The sequence below is a fragment of the Mobula birostris genome, chromosome X (genome assembly GCF_030028105.1).
Source record: "Mobula birostris isolate sMobBir1 chromosome X, sMobBir1.hap1, whole genome shotgun sequence".
NCBI lineage: Eukaryota > Metazoa > Chordata > Chondrichthyes > Myliobatiformes > Myliobatidae > Mobula > Mobula birostris.
The window spans coordinates 79,011,434-79,038,749 of record NC_092402.1 but is presented as its reverse complement, the minus strand read 5'-3'; the positions used below and the strand labels follow the sequence as shown (position 1 = coordinate 79,038,749).

General features: G+C 42.8%; 1 protein-coding gene across 1 annotated transcript in view; it reads right to left on the bottom strand.

The window, feature by feature from the left end:
• The window catches only part of LOC140191884 (supervillin-like), a 263,570-nt gene that overhangs the window by 83,752 nt on the left and 152,502 nt on the right, over nt 1-27,316 (bottom strand). The window contains 3 exon segments of the mRNA XM_072249701.1: nt 5,664-6,156; nt 15,391-15,637; nt 22,953-23,098. Of these exon segments, the coding sequence (XP_072105802.1) occupies nt 5,664-6,156; nt 15,391-15,637; nt 22,953-23,098 (886 nt within the window).

Here is a 27,316-nt window from a genome sequence, read left to right as displayed (position 1 = left end):
CCCCATCGTTGAACTATTCCAACTAACTATGGAATACTTTCATGTTCTTGTTATTTCTCGTTATTTGCTTATATTTGCATTTGCAGTTTGTTGTCTCCTGCAGTGGTTGAATGCTCTAGTTCTCTAGTTGGTGGTCTTTCACTGATTCTGTTATAGTTACTATTCTATAGATCTGTTGAGTATGCCCGTAAGAGAATTAATCTCAGGGTTGTATATGGTGACATATACTGTATGTATTTTGATATTTCCCTTGAACTTTGAAATGTGTTCCTTAAATGATACCAATAATTCCTCCTTTGCCATCTGCAAGTTTATTTCAAAGATTAGTTTATTCTCTGTGTGAAAAGGTAAGATGCTGGAAATCAGACATTTCAAACCTGGAAAAAAAGATACTGACTGTCTAATCTATCTATGCCTCTCATAATCTTATGAAACTCTATCAAAGTGTCCTCTCTGCCTCCACCATCTGAGAGAAAACAATCTATGTTTGTCCAATCTCTCCTTATACCTGTAGCACATGCCTTCTAATCTAGGCAACATCGTAGTAAACCTCCTCTGCACCCTCTCCAAAGCTTTGACATCCTTCCTATAATGGGCTGACCAGAACTGAATGCAATAGTCCTGAGGTGAACTAGCTTGAGTTTTATAAAGTTGCAATGTAACTTGGCATGACATTTGAACACATTTCCTCAAATAACAAAGGCAAGTGTGCCATATGCCTTCCTAACCATCCTATCAAACAGTGCAGCTACTTTCCGGAAACTATGACCTTGAACTCCAAGATCCCTCTCTGCTCATCAACACTGTTAAGACTGTTAAGGGTCTTGCATAGTACCAGAGAGGCCGGAGAAATAATAATGGTGGACAGAGAGATGGCAGATGAACTAAATGAGTATTTTGCATCAGTCTTCTCTGCGGAACACACTAGCAGTGTGCCAGATGTTGAAGGGTGTGAGGGAAGAGACGTGGGTGCAGTTACTATTACAAGGGAGAAGGTGCTCAAAAAGCTGAAAGACCTAAGGGTACATAAGTAACCTGGGCCAGATGAACTGCACCCTAGGGTTCTGAAAGAGGTAGCAGTAGAGATTGTGGAGGCATTAGTAATGATCTTTCTAAAATCATTGGACTCTGACATGGTGCCAGAGGACTGGAAAATTGCAAATGTCACTCCACTCATTAAGAAAGGAGGAAGGTAGCAGAAAGGAAATTATAGACCAGTTAGCCTGACCCTCCTCAATGGTTGGAAGATGTTGGAGTCAATTGTTAAGGATGAGGTGATGGAGTACTTGGTGACACAGGACAAGATAGGACAAAGTCAGCATGGTTTCCTTAAAGGAAAATCTTGCCTGACAAACCTGTTGGAATCCTTTGAGGAAATTACAGGTAGAATAGATAAAGGGGATGCCATGGATGTTGTATATCTGAACTTTCAGAAGGCCTTTGACAAGTTGTCACACATGAGGCTGCTTACCAAGTTAAGAGCCCATGGTATTACAGGAAAGTTACTAACGTGGTTAGAGCATTGGCTGATTGGGAGGAGGCAGTGAGTGGGAATAAAAGGACCCTTTTCTGGTTGGCTGCCAGTGATTAGTGGTGTTCTGCAGGGGTCGGTGTTGGGACCCACTTCTTTTATGCTGTATATCAATGATTTAGATGATGGAATAGATGGCTTTGTTGCCAACTATGCAGATGATTCGAAGATTGGTGGAGGGGTAAGTAGTGTTGAGGAAACAGGTAGGCTGCAGAAGGACTTAGGCAGATTAGAAGAATGGGCAAGAAAGTGGCAAATGAAATACAATGTTGGAAAATGCATGGCCATGCACTTTGCTAGTAGAAATAAATGTGCGAATTATTTTCTAAATAGGGAGAAAATCCAAAAACCTGAGATGCAAAGGGACTTGGGAGTTCTTGTGCAGAACACCCTAAAGGTTAACATGCAGGTTGAGTCGGTGGTGAAGAAGGCGAATGCCATGCTAGCATTCATTTCAAGAGGTCTAGAATATGAGAGTAAAGATGTAATACTTAGGCTTCATAAGGCACTGGTGAGGCCTCACCTTGAGTATTGTGAACAGTTTTGGGCCCCTCATCTTAGAAAAGATGTGCTGGCATTGGAGAGCATCCAAAGGAGGTTCACAAGGATGATTCCAGGAATGAGAGGGTTATCATATGAGGAACATTTGATAGCTCTGGATCTGTCCTTGCTGCAATTCAGAAGGATGAGGGGGGATCTCATTGAAACCTTGCGAACATTGAAAGGCCTAGAGTAGATATGGAAAGGATGTTTCCCATGGTAGGGGAGTCTAGAGCAAGAGGGTACAGCCTCAGGATGAGGGGTAAAACAGAGATGTGGGGAAATTTCTTTAGCTAGAGGGTAGTGAACTTGCGGAATTTAATACCACAGGCAGCTGTGGAGGCCAGGTCGCTGGCTATATTTAAGGCAGAGCTTGATAGATTCTTGATTGGACTCGGCATCAAATGTTATGGGGAGAAGGCTGGGGAATGGGGTTGAGGAGGGAAAAAAATGGATCAGCCATGATTGAATGGCGGAGCAGACTCAATGGGCCAAATGGCCTGATTCTGCTCCAATATCTTATGGTCTGGTCTTGTACTGTCCCTTTATATTTTATCCTCCAAATTGCAATTCATCAGGTTAAACTCTGTCTGGCATTTCTCAACTCCTATCTGCAGCTGATGTTCATCCCACTGTATCCTTTAGCAGTCTTTTATGCTATCCAAAGCACCATCAGTCATTGTATCATCTGCACACTTACTAACCCACCCATTTCCATTTAGGCCATATATGTATTGCTTTACATCGATCACCAAGACTTCCCAAACTCTTTCACCTTCACTGCTTCCCACTTTCACCATTCACTGACTATATCATTTATTTTTCTTTCCAATATTTTAGCTTTCAATTTTTCTCCAGCAAAACTGGCAGTGGTGCAAGAGATTTGAATTCAAATCTGTGGAATTTAAATTTAGTTAGCAATCTGGAATGATCTGAATAATATGGTGTCAGCACAAAACCACTAGATTGTTGTAAAACACATCTAGTTCAACTGCGCTGAAATCCAGTATCCTTACTCACTCTGGCTTATATATACAGACCCACTGACATGGTTGACTTAAAATTCGAAGTTCAAAATTAAGCTCAAAGTAAATTTATTAGCAAGTACATATACTGTATGTCACCATATTTAACCCTGAGATTAATTTTCTTGTGGGCATTCACAGTAAGTCCAAGAAACATAATAGAGTCAATGAAAGAGTCCACTCAACAGGATGGACAAACAGCCAATGTGCAAAAGACAACTAACTGTGCAAATATTGAAGAAAACAAAGAAATAATAATAATAATATAGATAAATAAGCAATAAATATTGAGAAAATCAGTGGTAAAGTCCTTGAAAGAGTCCATAGGTTGTGGGAATAGTTCAGTGATAGGCAAGTGAAGTTATCCCCTCTGGTTCAAGACCCTGATATTTGAGGGGTAATAACTGTTCCTGAGCCTAGTGATGTGGGTTCTGAGGCTCCTGTACCATCTTCCTGATGGCAGCAGTGAGGAGAGAGCATGTTTTGGTTGGTGGGGGTCCCGGACAACCCCCAACTTAACCCTAACCTAATCAGAGGACAATTTACAACAACCAATTAACTTACCTGGTATGTCTTTGGGCTGTAGGAGGAAACTGAAGCACCCAGAGAAAACCCACACATTTCATGGGGAGAATCATACAGACTCTTTACAGAGGACACTGGGATCGAACTCTGAGCTCCAACGCCCCAATCTGTAATAGCATCACGCTAACTGCTACGCTATGGTGGCATCCTAATGAAGAAGACAGGCTTTGAGACCAGCACCCCGCACCATTCCCAGGCATACTCTAGCCCCACTAATATATATAGATGTAACATTTGGCCACATGTTGTCAGTGGTTTACAGGCTTTATGGTGTCCTATGCATAGAGATCCAGAAGGAAAAGTGTGAATATAGAGTCACAGAGAGAGATAACATGGGAACTGGCCCTTTCTCTGCACCAACCATCAAACACACATTCACACTAATCCTACATGAACACCATTTCTCTTTATTGTCCCTACAGTCACATCAACTCTGCCCTGATTATACCACACACCATGGGCAATGTACAATGGCTAATTAACCTACTAACCTGCATGTCTTTGGGAGGCGGAAAGAAACAGGAGCATCTTAGGAAAATCCACACGGTCACGGGAAGAACATTCAAACTCGACACACTACTAGTGAGAGCTCTACTAGCTGTGCCATTATGCCACTTTACTTCAAAGACCACCCACCGAAAAAATTGTTTTTTCCAAAAGTAATTCCATCAGTTACACCAAATAAACATCAAAATATATTTAATTTTCATGGTTAATTAACAGCTCATTAATAAAACTTCTTACATTTTATTAGATATTTTTAAAAAAGTAATCCATGACAACCTGCTCCTTCTGGTGTCCAGCTTCCAAAGGCATAGATTGTTCTAATGACAGACACAAGGCAAAGCTGAAAGCTGTGCTCAGTGAGATCCTGAACCAGTGGTCTAACTTGCTCTCTTTGAACAATAGACTGTTGCTCTGGGCAATCTCAGGCTTCATTTCTACAACTTAATATCCTAGCTTTCAAATCTTCCTTGATTATTCCATCACATACTTCAGGTGATTTGAATTATTATTAGAATTCTAGCCATTAACTAGCTTTTCTAATTTCGATATTGCTATGTATTATAGCAGGGCCCCATCACATTCTGTTGCTCTTGAATATAGTGACACACATTCACTGAGAGTCCTATACCTCCTTCACCTGTACTACTAGGTGCGCAGCAGCACCATCCCCACTCCAGCTCCAGGGACCAAGCTCAAGCCTGAGCGCAGGTGCTCTTTGTGTGGAGTAAGCACTTTCCCTTCATACTACATGGGTTTTACCCAAGGGTCTCTTCTTTCCTCCCAAAGGCATGCTTGCTGCTAGGTTAATTGACCCTAGTGTAGGTGGCAGTTTAATGTCCATATGCAAGAGAATAGGTTTCAGGGAATTATGAAGGGAAATGGGTCAGCTCTGAGACCTGGTATAGACTCGATGGCCCAGAATACCTCCTTCTGTGCTGTGTCATCAGAAAGTTGCAGCAGGTTACGGAAGTTTACCATCACATTGTCAAGAGAAGTTATTGAGGAATTGGGATTGGTTTCTTATTGTCACATGTACTGAGATGCAGCGAAAAGCTTGTCTTGGAACTGTTCATGCAGATCAAGTCATTACACAGTGCACTGAGGTAGAACAGGGTACAGTAAAACAATAACAATACCGAATAAAGTGTAACGGCTACAGAGAAAGTGCAGTACAGGTAGTCAATAAGGTGGAAGATCATAATGAGGAAGATTGCATGTTGAACCCATTTTATTGGGGTGGTAAATGAATGGGTAAGAGAAGTGATTACAAAACATTCCAAACCAATTCAAGTTAATTGGCACAAAAAAAATGTAGGATTCATGCAAATAGGTGATTGAGGGTCAGAATTGACTCAATGGGCTGAAGGACCTGTTTCTGCCTGTATCTCTCTATCACTTTATGATTCTAAAAGATAGTCACTATCAGAATAGTAAAGAAATAAGCAAGGAATTATTTAATTAAACATTATACTTGCCCACTGCTTCTCTCTCATTGTGTGCTTGTACTTCACTGGAATTTTGTTCCTCTGAAAAATCTGTCTCAGTTGGCCTCATGTCACCTCCCACTCCCTCCGACTCCTTGGCTACGCCTATCACACCTGCATGATGTTGTTCTCTGTCCATCTCACACACAGCACTTGAAGCAGAGCTGCTCTCTGCCGGCACACTCTCCTCACATTTCTCAGGCTGCTCTGGCGGACTGTGACGCTCCGGACTTCCGTCTCTCTGCACTTCAACAATTTCTCTTTTCAATATTCCTTGAATTTCCTTGCTTGTCTGTCCACTCGCCTCATCAACTCCTTTCCAGTGACTCTTGGGGCTGGTGACTGGCACAGATGACATGACTTCAGCCTCCAAATTTTCCGTCTGGGCTGCAAAGTGATTTATGACACGTGACTCCGTTTCGACTTTTATGCGTGGTGCTTGTGAACTAAGCAGCAATTGGGGATAATCTGGTTGCTTCTGGAGCTGAAAATACAACAGTTTCCATTAATGAATGCACAACTGATAGAGGAGAAGGCATTTAAAGATTTGCTAGCTGCAGTCTAAGACTACTTAGTTTATGTTACAGCTCACGTAGACATCACAGCCAAAAAAGCTCACCAACGCCTATACTTCCTCAGGAGGCTAAAGCGATCTTGTATGTCCCTGTCAACCCTTACCCATTTTTATGAATACATCATAGAATTCATCCTATCTGGATGCACAACTACTCTTCATGTGACTGCAAGAAACTGCAGGGGGTTGTGGACAAGCTCAGTACATCATCGAGATTAGCCTCCCTTCCATGGACTCTATCTACACATCTCGTTGCATCAGTAAAGCATCGTGCATAATCAAAGACCCCACCCACCCTAAACATTTTCTCCTCTCCTCCCTCCCATGGAGAAGAAGATACAAAAGCTTGAAAACACATATGACTAGGCTCAAGGACAGCTTCTATTTACTGTTACAAGACTATTGAGTTCCCTAGTACGATAAGTTGGACTCTTGACCTCACAGTCTTCCACATTATGATTTTACACCTTATTGTCTACCTGCACTACACTTTCTCTGTAGCTGTTACACTTTATTGTTTTTACCTTATTCTACCTCATGCACTGTGTAATGATTTTGATCTGTAAAATCAGTATGCCAGATAAGCTTTTAACTGTATCTCAGTACATGTAACAATAATAAATCAACACCAATTCTAATTCCAGATCTGAGGAGGAGATACGGAACAAGAGTCCAAGAAGAAACCAAGTGGCTGTAAAGAGGACAATTTGAATTGAAACCTGAATTCAGATCAAGCTTTGGGCTAAATTTTACAAGTAAAACATTGGTCTTCAACTTGACCACTGCAGAAATCTGGCTGAGGTGAAACGAGAACCTGCTTCAGGAGGCAGAGCAATGATTGAACAGTTCTTCTGGGACTGGCAGACCAGGCTAGTCTGCCTTGTACATTTTAAAGAGCAAATCTGGGATTTCCAGACCTCAGAGAAGTGGGAATTAATTTGTGAATCCATTTTGGATCAGAAGATGTATGTGTTCTTCTTCTTTCCGTTACCGGGTATTCCAGGATAAGGAATCGGATATCCGCCCCGTCCCTCCTGGGATTGGAATTGGAGCCACCTGCACTGCCTGACTGGATGCTGGACTGAAATAGAAATACTGTTAATACTCAGCAGGTCATGCAGCATCTGTAGAGAACTTGTTAGGAAACAAGTACATTTTACATTCCAGAGAAAGAGAAGGGGTGAGAGAATGAAGGGAATGTTCGTGGTGGAAAAGGAGGAGGAAGGACCACACACACACACAACCACTGGAGGGATTCAGCAGATAAGGCAGTACCCATGGAGGCAAATGAACAGTCAATGTTTTGGGCTGAGATCCTTCATCACGATTGAAAGGCAAGAGAGCAGAAGCCAGAATAGAAGGGTTGTATGGAGCAGGAGAGGGATAAGCGTGAGCTGGCAGGTGATGGCTGAGTTCAGGATAGAGAATAAGATGGTAGGTAGGGGAAGGGGCAGAATTGAGAACAATGTGAATTTGAAAGGCGATAGGTGGAAAACACAAGGTACTGTGAAGAATGGAATCTGATAGGAGAAGATAGAAGCACCCCACCCATTTATTTTGGCTTCCGGCCTCTTCCTTTCCAGTCCTGATTAAGGGTCTCGGCCCAAAACGTCAACTATTCGGTTCCTTCCATAGATGCTGACTGACCTGCTGAGTTCCTCCAGAGTTTTGTGAGCTGCTCCTTTTGAACAACTGCAGCCTTTGTGGTGTCTCGGTGACTGCAGGTAGTGGTGGTGCTAGCAGTGAGAGGGTGTTGAGGCAGGTGAGGTGCATTGCTGCAGATGATCAAAGATAAGTCTCTGCCAAAGTAGGCCTCAGTAAGAGGTTTAACATCCAGTCAGGCACAGCAACTAGCTCCAAACTCCAACCTGGAGGATCTGATCCAGGGAATAAGTCAACATCCAGCTCTGCCCTTGGAGAATGGTCTGTTCCTATGTTTTGTCTTGGGACATTTTGTGACAGATGAAAGGATAATTGCACCTCCAAGCCCACAAGCAATGCTTTAAAGGAGCAGACTCTTGTCACAGTCTCATTTCAGATTTCCAGCCTTTGTAGCTGTTTTTTAGCTTTTTGCTTAAAGGTGTCACCATCTCAACCTTGTGCATACAACCCATCTGGTTAAGGCTGCTATGTCCAATGAGTAAAAGCCACTGTGCTAAATGTTTGCCATGAGAAATGCCAATGTCAATAGACAGGCAAGTGTTTGGAAAAGCCAATAGATCTTCAATAGCCTTGATTTTGCTTTCTGTCTGCCAGAAACTATCAGTCCTATTAGAATGGTGCTCATCTTTAATTTTCAAATGTCCAACGGCAATAAGAATCTTTGCCCTGAGCATTAGTGGTCTTCGAATTGTTTGATATCATGGACAACAACTTTCCCATGCAAGAATGCCATAGTAATCCATCAGGTTTAGTACTTACATATTCAGTATCATGACTTAGTCACAGATTAAGAATTCATCAGGAACCTGCAGCCAAACTCAATACTGGCCTGTAAACCCCATAGAAAATCTCCATGGTTCTCCTTGAGTGAGTGTGGATTAGAAAAATTCTGATATCAGAGAGAAGTTACACATTTTCACTGTATCTCCAGCAAGGGTTGCTTTTGTTTTTACTTCTCGGAGACATGCCTGAACAATCTGCAGTCAAAATAACTTTGGCAAACCTACTGACCTCATTCAGATTCCTGTGCAATATTCTTCAATTAAATTGAGGTTTCCCTGTCCTCTCATTCTACTTGCCCCAAATTAGCCGATGAGAAATTCAGCTGAGGTCACAAATGTCATGAAGTATACTTCTGCAATTGGCTACAGAAAGTATATTTGGAATTTTCTAACTGCTAAAATGCCCATGTTCCCTCTCCCTGTAAAAGAACACAACTGTAAATATCATAGTTCACCTGGCATTCCAGTTGAGTAACATTAACCTGAAAGGCAACAGAAGCTGACAAGTTAATATGTCAATCAGCCACAGATCTCAGATACAGCAGCTGACTGAAACCAGCCCAAACTCATTGTGTGCTTAATTTCCTATAATCGGTCACCAGCCAGGGAAAGAATGCTGTTTCTAGCTGATATGTCAACTCCCTTAGCAACAACTGGAACCGAGTAAACAGCCACGGCTCTATTGGCCTCCCACTGGTTCGGAAGATCGAGAACTCAAGCAACCACTTCATGATCTAGAACACATAGTATCAGGAAACAGAAAAAAGGGAACATCTAGAATTTGCTCCAAGATTGTTTTCCCGATGACCTGTGACATAGGTCTGCAAATTATTTACAATTCAAAGCTGACAGTGATACACGCAAGCAAAAACCACAGGGGGAGGGGCTCAAATGAAGGGTTTTGACCTGAAACAGCAGGTTTTTTTTTGCTTTAGATTCCAGAATTTTGCTCCAGGTTCCAGTCTATGGGGTCTCCAGTGATACAAGGAAACCTGTGTGTTGGAAGTTGGTGAGGAGCCGCAGGAATTTTTTGATTCCCTAAAGCTAGTGCTTGCTTCCTCTGGCCAAATTTGCATCAACTGCAGCTTTAGTTTGATCATTTGTACACCCTAGAGAAGACTGGTTTCTTATAATTTTCATTAGTTGTACAGTTTACCACAACTTAAACAAACACATTTTTAAAGCCAGAAATATCATTACAAACTGAAGCAGATAAACAAAGCTCGTTACCTGGAAGGAATTCCTGTAATTCTTTTCAAAAATTCTTAAGACTTGAAGTTACAATCATGGTACCAATCTCCACATATCTTTATTTTTTCAGTTCACTGAATTATCTCTACAGGCTCAATCTTTATATCCCACTTGCCACTCCCTGATCTCAGCTGCTTTGCCTCTGCTGAGTTTCCACCTGAACACGTAAGAATCTGATTTTCTACTTAGTAAGCATACATGAATGGGCAGGAAATCCAGCTCCTTTCAGTGAAATGATGGATCAGAAATTAACACTTGCTCAGACAGAAAGAACCTTTACCGAATATTTTGCACAAACAAACCAAATTATGCTAGGTGCAGTTCTGATGCAAGCAATGTTTGGATTTGGTGGGCATCCTGTATGTCTGGGACTTATTGAGTGACATGTGCCACTACTTAGAGTAACAGAGTCACAGAAAAGTACAGCATAGAAACAGGCCCTTCAGCCCATTCACTCCAGGCCAAACTGTTTGAACTGCCTACTCCCATTGACCTGCACCTGGACCATAGCCCTCCATACCCCTGCCAGCCATGTATCTATCCAAACTACTCTTAAACATTGAAATTCAGCTCACTTAAACAACTACTCTTAAACATTGAAATGGACCACTTGTGTTGGCAGCTCGTTCCACACTCTCACGACCCTCAGAGTGAAGAAGATTCCCCCCATGTTTCCCTGAAACTTTTCAACTTTGACCCATAACCTCTGGTTGTAGTCCCACCCAACTTCAGTGGAAAAAGCCTGCTTGCATTTACCCTGTCTGTACACCCCATAATTTTGTGTACTTCTATCAAATCTCCCCTCATTCTTGTATGTTCCAAGGAATAACCTATTAAATTTTTCCTTTTTTCTCAGGTCCCCCAGACTCAGCAACATCTTTGTAAATTTTCTCTATACTTTTTCAGTCTTATTTACATCTTTCCTGTAGGTAGATGACCAGAACTGCATACAATACTCAAAATTTGGCCTCACCAACGTCTTATGCAACTTCACCATAACATCCCATCTCCTGTACTCAATACTTTGATTGACGAAGAAAATCTTTCTTTACGACCCTCACTACCTGTGCCACTACTTTCAATGAATTATGGACCTATAATTCCTGTATCCCTTTGTTCACCCACACTCCTCAGTGCCCTACTGTTCACCATGTAAGACCTACCCTGGTTGTCCTACCTAACTGCAACACCTCACACTTGTCTGCATTAAATTCCATCTGCCATTTCTCCAGCTGGTCCAGATCCCGCTGCAAGTTCTGATAGTCTTCCTCACTGTCCACTACACCCCCAATCTTCTTTGTCATCTGCAAATTTACTGATCTAGTTTACCATATTATCATCCAGATATTTGATATAGATAACAAATAACAACAGACCTAGCATGGATCCCTGTGGGACTCCACTAGTAATAGGCATCCAGTCAGAGAGACAACCATCTACCACCACACTCCGGTTTCTCCCGTGAAGCCAGTGTCTAATTCAATTTACTACCTCATCTTGAATGCCGAGTGACTGAACCTTCTTGTGCAGCCGCCCATGCGGGACCTTGGCTAATACCTTGCTAAAGTCCATATAGACAACATCCACTGCCTTGGCTTCATCAACTTTCCTGGTAATTTCCTTGAAAACTTCAGTAGTATCACTGGACTCCTTGTGGAGTGGAGCTTGGGAACAGCAGTGCACACTCTTGCTGCAATTACCCAGCCTCCTTGTCAGTTCTGTGGGATCAGAAACCTCTGCCACACCAAAAAGATCCTTAGCTTGGACAGGAGAGTGTTCTTTTATAATTAATTTAAATTCAATTTTTTTAATTGACCAGCAAATGCTTTTTTTAAGTTAATTTACTTATTTACTTTAAAAAACTTTATTTTTTTAAATTTAGAGATACAGTGTGGTTTCCAACTATTTGGGCTGTGCTGCCAGCAACCCACTGATTTAACCCTAACTTAATCAAGGAACAATTTACAATGACCAATTAACCTACCAACTACAGGTACTGTTGTGTTTGTACAACTACATATCAATTAAATAAAGGTACATGTGTGGAGGAGGCTTTAACTGGTGTGTGTGTGTGTGTGTGTGTGTGTGTGTGTGTGTGTGTGTGAGTGAGTGAGTGAGTGAGTGAGTGAGTGAGTGAGTGAGTGAGTGAGTGAGTGAGTGAGTGAGTGAGTGAGTGAGTGAGTGAGTGAGTGAGTGAGTGAGTGAGTGAGTGAGAGAGAGAGAGAGAGAGAGAGAGAGAGAGAGAGAGAGAGAGAGAGAGAGAGAGAGAGAGAGAGAGAGAGAGAGAGAGAGAGAGAGAGAGAGATAGATAGATAGATAGATAGATAGATAGATAGATAGATAGATAGATAGATAGATAGATAGATAGATAGATAGATAGATAGATAGATAAGTTTTTCAAGAATGAAATCTCATATTGTGGACATGTCATTGACAACAGGGCTTACATAAGTCACAAGAGAAGATTGAAGCAGTGTTGCAGGCACCCAAACCTGAAAATGTGTCACAACTCAGGTCATACTTGGGCCTTGTAAACTACTACCACTGGTTTCTCCCAAATCTTGCTCCAGTGCTGCACCCATTGACCACACTGTCGCAGACTGGATCAAAGTGGGTATGGTCAGAAAGATGCGAAAGGGCATTCAAGGAACAAAGAGGTTAATAACTTCAGATGAACTGCTCACCCATTATGACCCATCTCTGCCCATCAGACTGGTGTACTTTTATTTAATTGATATATAGTTGTACAGATACAACAGGTACGTCTTTGGAATTTGGGAGGAAACCGGAGCATCTGGAGGAAACCCACACATTCGATGTAGAGATGTACAAACTCCTGACAGACAATGCTGGGATTGAATACTGAACTCTGACGACTCAAGCTGTAATAGCATTGCACTAACCGCTATGTTACTGTGGTGGCCATTGTATCAATGATTTTAATTTCTTCTAATTCATTGCTACAACTTCAATGCCCTTGATCATCAGAATTATCTGAAAACTATTAAAGTTGGAGCATTAATTCAAAAATATTCAGCTGAATACTAGTATTTAAAAAAATAATTACCCAAATTACCATAAAACAAAGATTGAAGGGCCATGGGTTTTGCTGCTTGTCAAGCTTTGATTGCCTGGGTTTATAGGAACAGTCTCCAGTAGGGTCCTGATCTCCAGTGAAAGCTCTGACTCTCACATTGGCAAATGCTGAAATCAGCCCATAATACTGTTCCATGTGAGTGCAGCAAACAGGGAACACTAACGTAGCACCAAAGCTCCTTATTAACCCCAGATCTCCTTTCATGTCCTAAACTTTCTCCTATCCTATACTAAACGTGGATCCTTTTTCTCATGCTAAATCTATCCTCTGTTTTAAATTTGCTCTCTCGACTCATAGAGCACTGCAGTGCAGAAACAGGCCCCTTGGCCCACTTATTCCATGTGGAACTGTTATTCTGCCTAGTACCATTGGCCCACACCTGGACCATAACAATCCATACTCTTTCCATCTATGTACTTATCCAAACTTTTCTTAAATGTTGCAATTGAACCCACAAACACCACTTCCACTGGCAGCTCGTTCCACACTCTCACCACCCTCAGAGTGATGAACTTCCCCCTTAAGTTTTCCTTGAATACTTTACCTTTCACCCAAAACCTATGACCTCTAGTTCTAGTCTCATCCAACCTCAGTGGAAAAAGCCTGCTTGCATTTATTCTACCTACACCCCTTGTAAATTTGTATACCTCTGTCAAGTCTCCCTTCATTCTCTTACGCTCTAGGGAACAAAGTCCTGACCTAGAGCAACATACAAAATGCTGGAGGAACTCAGCAGTTCAAGCAGCAGCTATGGAGTGGAATGAGCAATCAATGTTTCAGCCCAAGACCCTTAATTAGGTTGTCCTATCCCACCTACCCATTTCAAACTCAGCTTGCTCCCTTCTCCTGAACTAAATCTGTCTCCTGTCCCATGCCTAATTTCATTCTGTTGTCTAGTATTAATTCTCAGTGTGCTAGTGGCAATAAACCCATTCCACCATCGTTTCTACCTTCTTCTCAATCCAATATTACTTCCCTCCCCCATTGTCCTCTTAATCCGGATCCGGAATTCCATATCAATCCCATTGCCACCAAGCCTGCTCCATTTGGGACAACTTTTCCCTATTCCAGACACTGGAAAATCCCTTCCTCTTCTTCAAGTCGCAATACGAAATCCCTTCCAGGAAATTCATGTTTGCATTTTACAGTCAGGCTAGAATATGAGCTAACACTTACAAAAGGGTTTTGAATCTACAACCTGTTGAGTCAGTTATCACCAACTGTACTTTCTCAACAAAAGGATACGTTTTTAATTGCTTGCTCGTCGACATTTATAGAACACACATCACAATTTAGGGCCAGAACTTTTGGCCTACTGAGGAAGGCAGAATGGTTCCTTGGTCTGATATTGTGTTTATTTCCTGCCTTATGCCAGCTATTGTTTGCTACATTTAAGTAAACATGAGCTGGCAACGGAATATGCCCTGGAGTGCGCTGCTCCTAATCTTACCATAGTCACAGCAACTGCCATTTTTCCCTTCCTCGCACTGCGTGAAGATAATGGGGATAAGGGTTGCTCAGAAGCCAATCAGTCTGATAGAACAGTTAAATTTGTATAATGTTTCCAACCCATTTCATACAATTATGTTTCTTCCTTCCCTAATTCGTTGATAGATCTCTCATGCATTCTATGAATAAATGTATGGTGCAGTTGTAGAGACCCATTCTATTTGCAAGTCTATTCATTTTCCAGCAGGGCAAGTGAGAAGAGGAGGAATGGCCTACAATAGGCACCTTCTATGCTTTGATAAGGACAATTTAGATCAGGGGTCTAAATTCCCAACCTGGGGTCCACCAGAACCTTCAATTAATGATAATGATAAAGGTTGGGAACCTCTGGTCTAAATGGTCCACCTTTATCATGGACAGACTGCTCTGAGCAGATGACTTTGCTAAACCTGTTAGAGCTATACAGCATGGAAATAGGCCCTTCAGCCCAACATATCCATGCTAGCCAAGCTGCCTAACTGCTCTAGTCCTAATTGCCTGTGATTGACTCATATCCCTCTAAACCAGGGTTCCCAAACTTTATCATTTTGTCATGGACCTTAACAACATTTTGTAGAATTTACATGACATCCGAACTCCTGTACTCAACATTCTGACCAGTGATACCAACCAGTATTACAAACAACTATACGAGCATGTTGTTTCTTTCAAGCAAGACTTAAAAAGAGTTGAAAATACAACATTAAATGCTCTTAAATAAAGTATGCTATCTCTTAACATCTTTAAGCAGCAGATAATTGTGCATGCACTCTCAGTCTATCCAAATCCTTTCAATGTTACAGAACAATACATGAAGGAAAAGTTAGTGCTCCACTACCAGGGAAACAGTGAAGTAATGCCTACCAGTTGGACTTCGCTCATGGTGACGGGTTGGGTGCGATAGCGGACTCCTTTCTGTCTGCGCTCTTTTCCGCCTTCCGGTAGAAACACCTTCTTTGGCAAGGGGTGGCACAAGCTGTTGAATAGAGCCATCTTCTGGCTCAGACTCAGTTTTGAATTCTCATCTCCTCTCTCCTCTGCCTCCTGCTGAGCTGCACAGCTGTCTGGTCCACTCACATCTGGCTCCCTTAGTGACTGTACCCTGGGGAGACTAAGAATTTACATCAGTCAGAAAACCAAGCTGTTTCAAAGCAAATAAACAACAGGCCAAGGCCATTCAACTGCTCACGACTGCTCCACCTGTCAGCCTAGTTGGGCCTGCTCAGTATCTTAACTCTTTTCACCCAGTTCTATCACTTTTTGCAGATTATAAATCTATCAGTTTCAAACTTTGCGCTAAGAGTGGTGCACCTTTAGAATTCTCTGTTCCAGCAGGTTGTGGCAGCTGGAACACTGGAGGTACTCCAAGAGGAATCAGATGACATTTTGAAAGATAGCGAGAGCCGTCACAGAAGGAGAGTGAAGTTCTGCTACAGATTAGCCGTGATCGTATTGAATGACAGGGCAGGCTTGAGGGACCAAGATGCCTACTGATTTGTAACAGGTTGCATTCATTAGGTTTGTGTTCCACTATGTGATCATATGGAGCTTTTTAGAAGGTATAAAATGACCTGACCAGTAACATACAGTATAAACGAAATACTGTAGATGCTGTATATCAAAAATAAGCACAAAATGCTGAAGATACTGAAGGTCAGGCAGCATCTATGGAGGGGGAAATAGTTGACCTTTCAGGTTGCAGCGCCACCATTAGTCCAGCAAGATATTATAACTCCTTGTCATCATCAGCTAGAGGATGAGCATATCAAATTATGTTAACGAGCAACAGCATTCAACATCTCTCAACCTTCTATTCCCAAATTCCACAAGCCCATTTGGTTTCCTGGGGCCCTGTCAGAGGACCGGTGGAGATGTTAAGCCTGGGGACACTATTTGATCATGATCACGAAAAAGTCTGCAGATACTGGAAATCCAAAACAACACACACAAAATGCTGAAGGAACTCAGGAGGTCAGGCAGCACCTATGGAAATGAATAAACAGTTGACATTTCAGGTCGAGACCCTTCATCGAGACTGGAAAGGAAGGGGAGAATACCAGAATAAAAATGCGGGGGAAGGGAAGGTGGCTAGCTAGAAGGTGATAGGTGAAGCCAGGTGGGTGGGAAAGGTCAAGGGCTGGAGGAGAAGGAATCTGGTAGGAGAGGAGAGTGGACCTCAGGACAAAGGGAAGGTGGGGGGAGATCTCAGGAGGAATGATAGGCAGGTAAAAAGGTAAAAGATCAGAGTGAGGAGTAGGTGGGGGGGGGTAGATGAAATTGCTTATTGAAAGGAAAAATCAATAGTCATGTCATCAAGTTGGAGGCTACGCAGACAGAAGATAAGGTGTTGCTCCTCCACCCTGAGGGTGGCCTCATCTTGGCATAAGAGGAGGCCATGGATCGACACATCAGGATGCAAATGGGAATGGGAATTAAAATGTTTGGACACTGGGAAGTCCTGCTTGACAAAGCGGTCCCTCAATTTACGATGGGTCCCATCAAAGTAGAAGAGGCCGCATCGGGAGCACCGGACACGATAGTTAACCTCAGCAGATTTGCAGGTGAAGTGTTGCCTCACCTGGAAGGACTGCCTGGTGCCCTGAATGGAAGTGAAGGAGGAGGTATATGGGCAGGTATAACAGTTAGGCCACTTGCAGGGGGACAAGTGCCTGGAGGTTGATTAGTGGAGAAGGACAAATGGACAAGGGAATCATGGAGGAAGCAATCCCTGTGCAAACAGGAGTGGGTGGTGGAGGTGATGAGGTAAAGATATGTTTAGTGGTAGTGATGCCTTTGGAGAGGCAGAAGTTGCGGAGGACAATGTGTTAGATGCAGAGGCTGATGGCATCGTAGGTAAGGACAAGAGGGACTCTGTCACCATTACCGAGAAGATGGGGTGAGCATGAATGTATGGGAAATGGGGGAGATGCGGGTGAGGGCAGTATCAATAGTAGAGGGAAGGAAACACCATTCTTTAAAGGAGGAGGACATGTCTGATGTTCTGGAACAGAAAGCCACGTCCTCGGAATAGATGCAGCGGATATGGCAGAAATTACAAATGAGAGCATTGTTTCTTTCACCATTCTGTCAGTGACATTCACTGTCACTGGGCACCCTTAGGGCAACATGGCCTTAAACTTACAGTGCCAAACTCCAGGCAAGTGAATGGCAAACATGCTCTGTCACAGGGATCCTCTAGATGCAGGCGACTGTCTCGTAGTACATCCTCTTCTCACAAGACAGCATTAAACCTGCATTTCCCACCAGGTGTCACTGCATTGCTTCATGAGTGGAAAGCCAGCCAGATCGGTGTATCTGCTGAAGTTACACCCCAAGCTGTCATCCTAGACAACAATAGCAAACAGCAGCAAGCAAAATTGAGACTTCCTCTTCTGTTTGTTTTAATATTGTGTAGAAAGGCTGAAAGCTCTCAGCCACAGAACTTTCTTTGACAGATAAATAATTGGATTTGAATCCTCTCTCCCTGCCAAGTGAAATACAAACACATTTGTCTTTCCACTGAAAGGATCTTGAAAGTCTCTAAAACATTTTTTCAAAACCCAGCAAATAACCTAAATATGGGATTCCACAATCTTTCATAGACGTATTTGTAAGATCTTCAGGATGCTGATTAGGAGCTGCATCCTCTGGTAAGATGGCAACATTTTTGATTGCAGCAGCTTCTACGAGGCCAAGCAAGGTGTTATTGTCCTTTTTAAACATATTGTTTACGATCACGAGACCCTTCTGGACATTAAACCTTGAAGTACCGCAGGTCTAGCCCATCAGCGAGTTGCTCGTTGGTGGAGAAACCGAAGGGGCTGGACCTGGTTCAGATCATGCTGCTGTCTATGTCAGAGAGGTGTCGGAGGAGTCAGTGTGTGAAGGCAGTGAGCAGTCTAACAGTGAGTGATTGTCTTAGTTGCTTTTATTGTGATCACAACACCCCGTTGGACATTGTTAATGTGGGATGCTGCAAGTCCGATTCACTGATTTATTGGTGGATGGCGGGGAAGATGCATGGCCTCAGTCATAGGGAGGACTAGGCATCAAGCCAGGGTGTCACCTGTTTACAGCTGCCCAGGGGAGAAGCGCCACAGTTGGTGTGATTCACTGGAAGCAGTGTGGTGCGGTGTCCAAGCTGGAGTTGGTGCTGCGCCTCGTGTTCGCTCGGCAGAAGACAAAGTGTATTGTGTTCAACTGCAAACTGATGCAACGTTCATGGACTCGGGGTCTTGTACTATATTTTTAGTGTGACTGTATTTTACTGATATCTTATATGTGCCTTGTGCTGTCTGTGACTGCTGATACTGTGCTTTGCACCTTGGCCCTGGAGTAACACTGTTTCACTTGGCTGTACTCATGGATATTCATGTATGGTTGCATGACAATTAAACTTAAACTTGAACATACTCACTCCATTTCACATGATTGTGTTCTTCACTGTGATGCACCATTTTAGTGGGAGCAGAAAGCCATTTGTTCTGATGTTTGATCTTGAAATTAATAGTGGTAATCAGATGTTGATGATGGTACTTTAAATGAATAGGCTCCTTCTGCCCTGCGATGATTTTGATATCTGCTTCTACCCTAATCACCATGCAGACCTTTGTCATGCACGGGGTATGGTGTGTTGCTCTGTCAAAGCCAGTCCAGAAATTAAACTATTTATTTCATTTGAAAATGCCCTTTTCCTGCAATATAATGTGATAATAACTGATATTGCATCGTTTTGCTCACCCAATCAATATGCTGTATCAGCCCCTAGACATCCACAATCTTTCATCGCCTGAGGCCGCAACCACTCTTTCCCCACCATCACCCGGGGCTACAATTTTCATTACCTGAGATCTCAACCTTCTGATCCCTCCTCCCAATTAGCCAAACTTCTGATCCCATCTTCGGCCCTCCAATCACCAAGGGCCCGACTCTCCAATCGCTATCCTGACTCTCTGAACACCATCCCAATCATTCGGTGAAACATCCAGACCCTTTGACCACTCAAGACCCCCAACTCCCTGATCACAATCCACACATGAAACTCCAATCCTCCGTTTACCCCAAACTCTGAGCCTCCAATCATAATCCTTATCCTCTAAATACCAACCAACACTCCAAAAATCCATCCAGATCCTCCAGTCATTTAAGACTGATCTTTTGATTACCCCTCCCAATGCTCTGATCATTGCTGGCTTACTGCAATATTGTACCTTATCTCCAAACACTTTCTGTTAGGATACAGGTAATCTGCAGGGAAAATGGGAAACTGTTATGTAATCTCTGCTCCAAAATGAAGATTACTCCAGTTTCAGTCTCCATGGTTCAGGATGCAGATGACATGTGTTCTGAGGCCAGCTTCAAGTCATCATTGAAACTGTACATTAACTGAAACTTATGAGAAAATAAACCTTACATTGCCCTCTGCCAACTTAGCCTTATTGTACAACGCTGCAATAATGGTGCATGGTGAGTCACTGGAAATTGTGAACCACTTGACATATCTCAGAACCCTCCTTACTGTGAAGTCTAAGCTCTAGGATTTAACACCTGGTATTGTTTTCAATTCTCTAGCTCAGCTTTTGGACAAGTGAGGTAATAAGCTTTTAAATATGAAGATCTCAGACCTGGCACAAATTCTATACCCTCCCCTTCTGTATGCAGCTGAGTCATGGACTACCAAGGTTTTCAAAGTGCTGGAGAGAAGTCACCAACACTGGCTCCACAACCTCCTCCAAGTCCACTGGAAGGATGAGTGAATCAATGTTAATGTCCTTTCATGGTTAACATTGGGAGCATTGAGACAAGGTTATACTTCATTAACTCTGAAGGCCAGGTCTTGATGTTCACATGTCTGACACCAGACTCCCGAGCCAGACACTGTATTCTGAGCCCTAGAGGACAATGGAAATGATTCAAGGACGTTCTCTGAACCTTTATAAAGAAGTGTAAGATTCTCACCAATTCCCAGGAATCCCTGGCCCAAGACTACACAAAACGGAGAACATTTGGATGACATTGAGAACATTATGTCCGTGCTTTGGGAATGCAAAGAAACCAGACATAAATACAGAAGGAATGCACCATATCAGCCCTCTCTCCCCAGACAAGTACCTCCTGCCCCTCCAGTGACAGGCTCTGCAAGTTCCACATCAACCACTTCGCATCCCATTGAAATGGAGGATAAGCAGGTCATCCTCAACCCTAAAGGACTACTTAACAAAGAAGTGATACCATTCGGAGCAGTTACATGATGCTAAGGTAAGTGGTGCTTGGAAATACTCAGCAAGTCAGACAACCTGAGAGGAGGGAGAAACAGGGAAGTTTCAGATCAATGTTACCTGACTTGCTGAATATTTCCATCTCATGTTTTTATCTCAACTTCCAGAATTTTTTGTTTGATTAAAAGTGGAATCAACGGTTTGCCATTGTGTGGTATAATTGGAGTCAGTGACTGAGTGCAGTGTATTGGCTTCAGGAGCTGTGATTGGATACTGTGAAACACAAATGGACTCACTGACCATTAGGTGTGGTATAACTGAAATTAGGGGCTGATTATTGTGTAATATAAATAGAGTGAATTAATTGTAAATGGATGCTATTGAGTGATATAACAAAGGTAAATTGTTGAGTAGGATGCACTTTAAAAGGTGGCATAGCACAGAAGAATTGGAAAAAAAATAATGGAACAAAAAGTATGTTGCTCAATTGAACATGTAAATAGTGAGAGTAAGTCAATAGTTGCTGGAGCAGGATATTGCTTCAGATAATCCCTTGAATGCTTTGAAAACAAGAAACATCAGGTGGATTGTGATTCCAAATGATCAATTCCAAGTGGATATTATTTTCCTGATTTACATCCCTCCTCATTTTGATTTCTATTATCTTCCATTGAAATTAACCAGAATCAAAATTATGACAAATATTAAAAGCTGTTAATTTACTCTCACTCATTTTACATAATTGTAAAACAGTTTATTTTCTATATGCCTAGACAACAACAGCTGAAGAACCTGGGGTATTCACCTTTATCATTTCAAGCCTTGTACAGTAAATATTCAGTTATGGGTCAGTAAATATTTTAGAATTCTGATTCATAAGGTTTATGCATTAATGTGCCTGTGCTCATTTCAAACTAGCAACTCATCATACTGGAGGACTTGTTTTTGCCAGCTAACATCAGCTAGAAAGAATATGTCTGAAGAAATGCTACACCAGTAGAAGCTAGCCTGTTGAACTGAAGAATTCAATGGGACAGTCTCACTAATTCACCCCAGCTCTCCCAAGCTCATGGCCTCAGACGTTTCTCAAAGATCAACAGTGCTGACATCCGGCTCTTTCAGAAAACAGGTGCAGCACATCACAAGGTTTCAAGAAGAATTTAAATGATTTTAAATTTGAAGAGAAAAGCAGTTTTCAAACAGCCTTAAGGTAACCAGAGATCAGTCAGTGTTACAATGCAGGAATGCAGAGTTTATGCATAGTCAGTGAAACATTTCTGGAAAAGATACAGATTCTCAAATGTACTTTGGGTGGACAGAATTTTAAAATGTTGGATGAAACTGAAGAATTATTTAAAAGGTTGGCTCAAGGCACAAACTTCTTGGTTTAAAACAGTACTGGGGTACTTGGCAGTATAGGTACAACGTTGGAGTCAGAATATTTATATTTGCATACACACAGGCACAGCTTCTCCTCAGACAAGTTAAGCAGATGCACTGTGCTGGATATGGCAAGCTATCGGTGGTTGCGTTCATTCGACAGGTCCTCTACAGGGTGAGCTCATGCAGACTGCACAGTAGGACCAGGCCTGGGAGGTCACAGTGATGTGAGGGAGGGTTGAAGGTGGTGGGGGGGTTAATAAAGCAACGGTTTGGCATGCAGATGATTTGCGATCGTCAGTCAGAGACAGGCTCCAACGTATCATGGGAAAGCACTGGTGGCTAGTGTTCAGTGTTTGAGGGGTTGGTGGGGAGGAGAAGTGAGATTACGTATGTCAGAATGGTGGATGGGATGGGTCATGCAGCCATTTTGATGACATCTGTGTATGCAGATACTCTGTGCATGTGCATTTCCATATCTATTTGTAGATCCTTAACTTCTTGTTATCACTGAAACTGGGTCATACCGTAGACACAAAAATGGCATTATCAGGCAAAAGTAATGTAGCATGTCTCTCACAAACACTTGAAACTGCTTGCCTACTGTCACTTATATTACACTGGGAAATAATATAGCCAACCTATACACAGAAAGACCCCACAATTAACTGTTTAAGAAAAACAGCCAATAAATTTGGTTTCTTTATTGAGGATATAGAGACATTGTGTTTGCCTCCAAATACAGTCAGGAAGTGAGTTTCCCACTTCCGTGGGTTCAGTAGATTGGTTCCAAAACACAAGGTCCATTTTGACATGTGTGCCACATACCTATTTGCCACCACGATCTCTTCTGTAGTTATCGGCTGTGTCCGACACCGATCATGAGAGCGGTGTAGTCTGCGTTCCATGGCAGCATGACTGCTATGAGGTCGCGATGAGGAGGGAGAATCTGCAGGGGAGGCCTTCTCTAGTTCCTAATGAAACACAAATGGCATGGGAAGAACGTAGAGAGACAAGATCATTCTCAAAACCTGGGCTAGCACTAACATTATACATTCACAGTCAATGGCTTGTTAAACATTCATTTTGCCTATTTGCAGAGATCGATCATCAACTCTCATTTCATCATTACCTTGCTCAGAACAGTTTCAGGCCTGTCAGAAACATGGGCTCGTAGACACATACTGCACTGAAACGGGCACTTCAGCTCATGGCGTCGAGCACCCACTTACACCAATCCTGTACGAATACCAATTTATACTTTTTACATTCCTATAAAGTACCCAGAGATTCAACCACTCATCGATACATTAGGAGATTTTCCAACAGCTAATTAACCCACTAACTTGCATGTTTTTCATCATCAGTTTCGTGATGTGCCATGTCATATGAAGTGGGGGATTATGGTCTCATGACCATGATTTTTCTTGGCAATTTTTTTTTTCTATAGAACTGGTTTGCCATCGTCATCTTCTAGGCAGTGTCCTTACAAGACAGGTGACCCCAGCCATTATCAATACCCTTCAGAAACTGTCTGTTTGATATCAGTACTCACGTAACCAGGACTTGTGATGTGCACCAGCTGCTCATACGACCATCCACCACCTGATCCTATGGCTACACGTGACCCTAATTGGGGCAAGAGGGGGATAAGCAGGTGCTACACCTTGCCCAAGGGTGACCTACAGGCCAGCGGAGGAAAGGAGTGTCTTACACCTCCTTTGGTAGAAAAACATCTCCACCCCACCGCCCTGTATATAGGATAGACTGTGGAAAGAAACTTAAATACCCAGGGTGAACCCTCACAGTAACAGGTAGTAAAGGTCAACTCCACACACACAAACAGGGAGTACAGGTAAACTCCACACACACAAACAGGGAGTACAGGTAGACTACACACACACAAAAACAGGGAGGACAGGTAAACTCCATACACACAAATGGAGTATAAGAAACTCCACACAAACAGGGAGTATAGGTAAACTCCACACACACAAACAGGGAGTACAGGTGAACTCCACACACACAAACAGGGAGGACAACTAGGCTCCACACACAAACAAGGAGGACAGGTAAACTCCACACACACAAAAACAGGGAGGACAGTTAAACTCCACACACACAAACATGGAGAACAGGTAAACTCAGAGTACAGGTAAACATCACACATACAAACGGAGTACAGGTAAACCACACACACACACAGGCAGTACAGGTAAATTTGACAAACACAAACGGTGTACAGGTAAACTCCACACACACAAACAGGGAGGACAGGTAAACTCCACACACGCAAACGGAGTACAGGTAAACACTACACACACAAACAGGGAGTATAGGTAAACTCCACACAAAGGGAAAACAGGTAAACTCCACACACACAAATGGAGAAGAGGTACACACACGCACAAACAGGGAGGATAAGTAAACACCATACACATAAATAGGGAGTACAGGTAAACTCCACATCACACAGAGAGTACAGGTAAGCTCTACACACACACACAAACACACAGAGTACAGGTAAATTCCACACATACAAACTGGGCTATAGGTAAACTCCCCACACACAAACAGGGAGTACAGGTAAACTCAGCACACACACAGGAAGAACAGACAAACTCCACACACACACAAAACTTGGCGTACAGGTAAACTCCACACATGCAAACAGAGAGTACAAGTAAACTCCACACACAGAGAGTACAGGTAAATTCCACACACACAACCAGGGAGTACAGGTAAACACACACACACACACACACCAGATAAACTACACTTACCCATACAGAGAGTACAGATAAACTTCACCCACACAAAAGGAGTACAGATAAATTCCACCACACAAACAGGGAGTACAGGTAAACACCACAGATGCAAACAGGGAGTACAGGTAAATTCCACACACACACACGAAGAACAGATAAACTCCACACACACAAACCTCGGAGTACAGGTAATCTCCACACATGCAAACAGGGAGGACAGCTTAACTCCACAAACACAAATAGAGAGTACATGCAAACTCTACAGACACAAATAGGAGTACAGGTAAACTCCACACACACAAACAGGGAGGACAGGTAAACTCCACACACGCAAACGGAGTACAGGTAAACACTACACACACAAACAGGGAGTATAGGTAAACTCCACACAAAGGGAAAACAGGTAAACTCCACACACACAAATGGAGAAGAGGTACACACACGCACAAACAGGGAGGATAAGTAAACACCATACACATAAATAGGGAGTACAGGTAAACTCCACATCACACAGAGAGTACAGGTAAGCTCTACACACACACACAAACACACAGAGTACAGGTAAATTCCACACATACAAACTGGGCTATAGGTAAACTCCCCACACACAAACAGGGAGTACAGGTAAACTCAGCACACACACAGGAAGAACAGACAAACTCCACACACACACAAAACTTGGCGTACAGGTAAACTCCACACATGCAAACAGAGAGTACAAGTAAACTCCACACACAGAGAGTACAGGTAAATTCCACACACACAACCAGGGAGTACAGGTAAACACACACACACACACACACCAGATAAACTACACTTACCCATACAGAGAGTACAGATAAACTTCACCCACACAAAAGGAGTACAGATAAATTCCACCACACAAACAGGGAGTACAGGTAAACACCACAGATGCAAACAGGGAGTACAGGTAAATTCCACACACACACACGAAGAACAGATAAACTCCACACACACAAACCTCGGAGTACAGGTAATCTCCACACATGCAAACAGGGAGGACAGCTTAACTCCACAAACACAAATAGAGAGTACATGCAAACTCTACAGACACAAATAGGAGTACAGGTAAACTCCACACACACAAACAGGGAGGACAGGTAAACTCCACACACACAAACGGAGTACAGGTAAACACTACACGCACAAACAGGGAGTATAGGTAAACTCCACACAAAGGAAAAACAGGTAAACTCCGCACACACAAACGGAGTAGAGGCGCGCGCGCACACACACACAAACAGGGAGGATAGGTAAACACCATACACACAAATAGGGAGTACAGTTAAACTCCACATCACACAAACAGGGAGTACAGGTAAACTCTACACACACACACACACAGTACAGGTAAATTCCACACATACAAACTAGGCTATAGGTAAACTCCCCACACACAAACAGGGAGTTCAGGTAAACTCGGCACACACACAGGAAGAACAGACAAACTCCACACACACAAAACTTGGCGTACAGGTAAACTCCACACATGCAAACAGAGAGTACAAGTAAACTCCACACACAGAGAGTACAGGTAAATTCCACACACACAACCAGGGAGTACAGGTAAACACACACACACACACCCCAGATAAACTACACTTACCTGTACAGAGAGTACAGATAAACTTCACCCACACAAAAGGAGTACAGATAAATTCCACCACACAAACAGGGAGTACAGGTAAACACCACAGACGCAAACAGGGAGTACAGGTAAATTCCACACACACACACGAAGAACAGATAAACTCCACACACACAAACCTCAGAGTACAGGTAATCTCCACACATGCAAACAGGGAGGACAGCTTAACTCCACAAACACAAATAGGGAGTACATGCAAACTCCACAGACACAAATAGGAGTACAGGTAAACTCCACACACACAGAGTATAGTTAAATTCCACACACACATACCCGGAGTACAGGTAAACTCCACACACACAAGCAGAGAGTACTGGTAAACTCCACACACACAAACAGGGATCACAGGTAAACACGGCAAACACAAACAGGGAGTGCAGGTAAACACCACATACACAACCAGGGAACACAGGAAAACTACACACACACACACACACACAGTACAGGTAAACTCCACACAGACAGGTAGTATTGGTAAACTCCGCATACACAAGCAGGGAGTACAGGTAAACACCACGCAGATAAGCAGGTAGGGCAGTTAAACTCCACACACACAAACAGGGAGGACAGATCAACTCCACACACACAAACAGGGAGTACAGGTAAACTACATACACACAAATCAGGAGTACAAGTAAACTACACACACTGTCCTAGAGTACAGGTAAACTCCAGACACACTAACAGAGAGTACAGGTAAATTCTACACACACAAACCAGGAGTACAGGTAAATTCTGCACACAAAAGGGAGTAC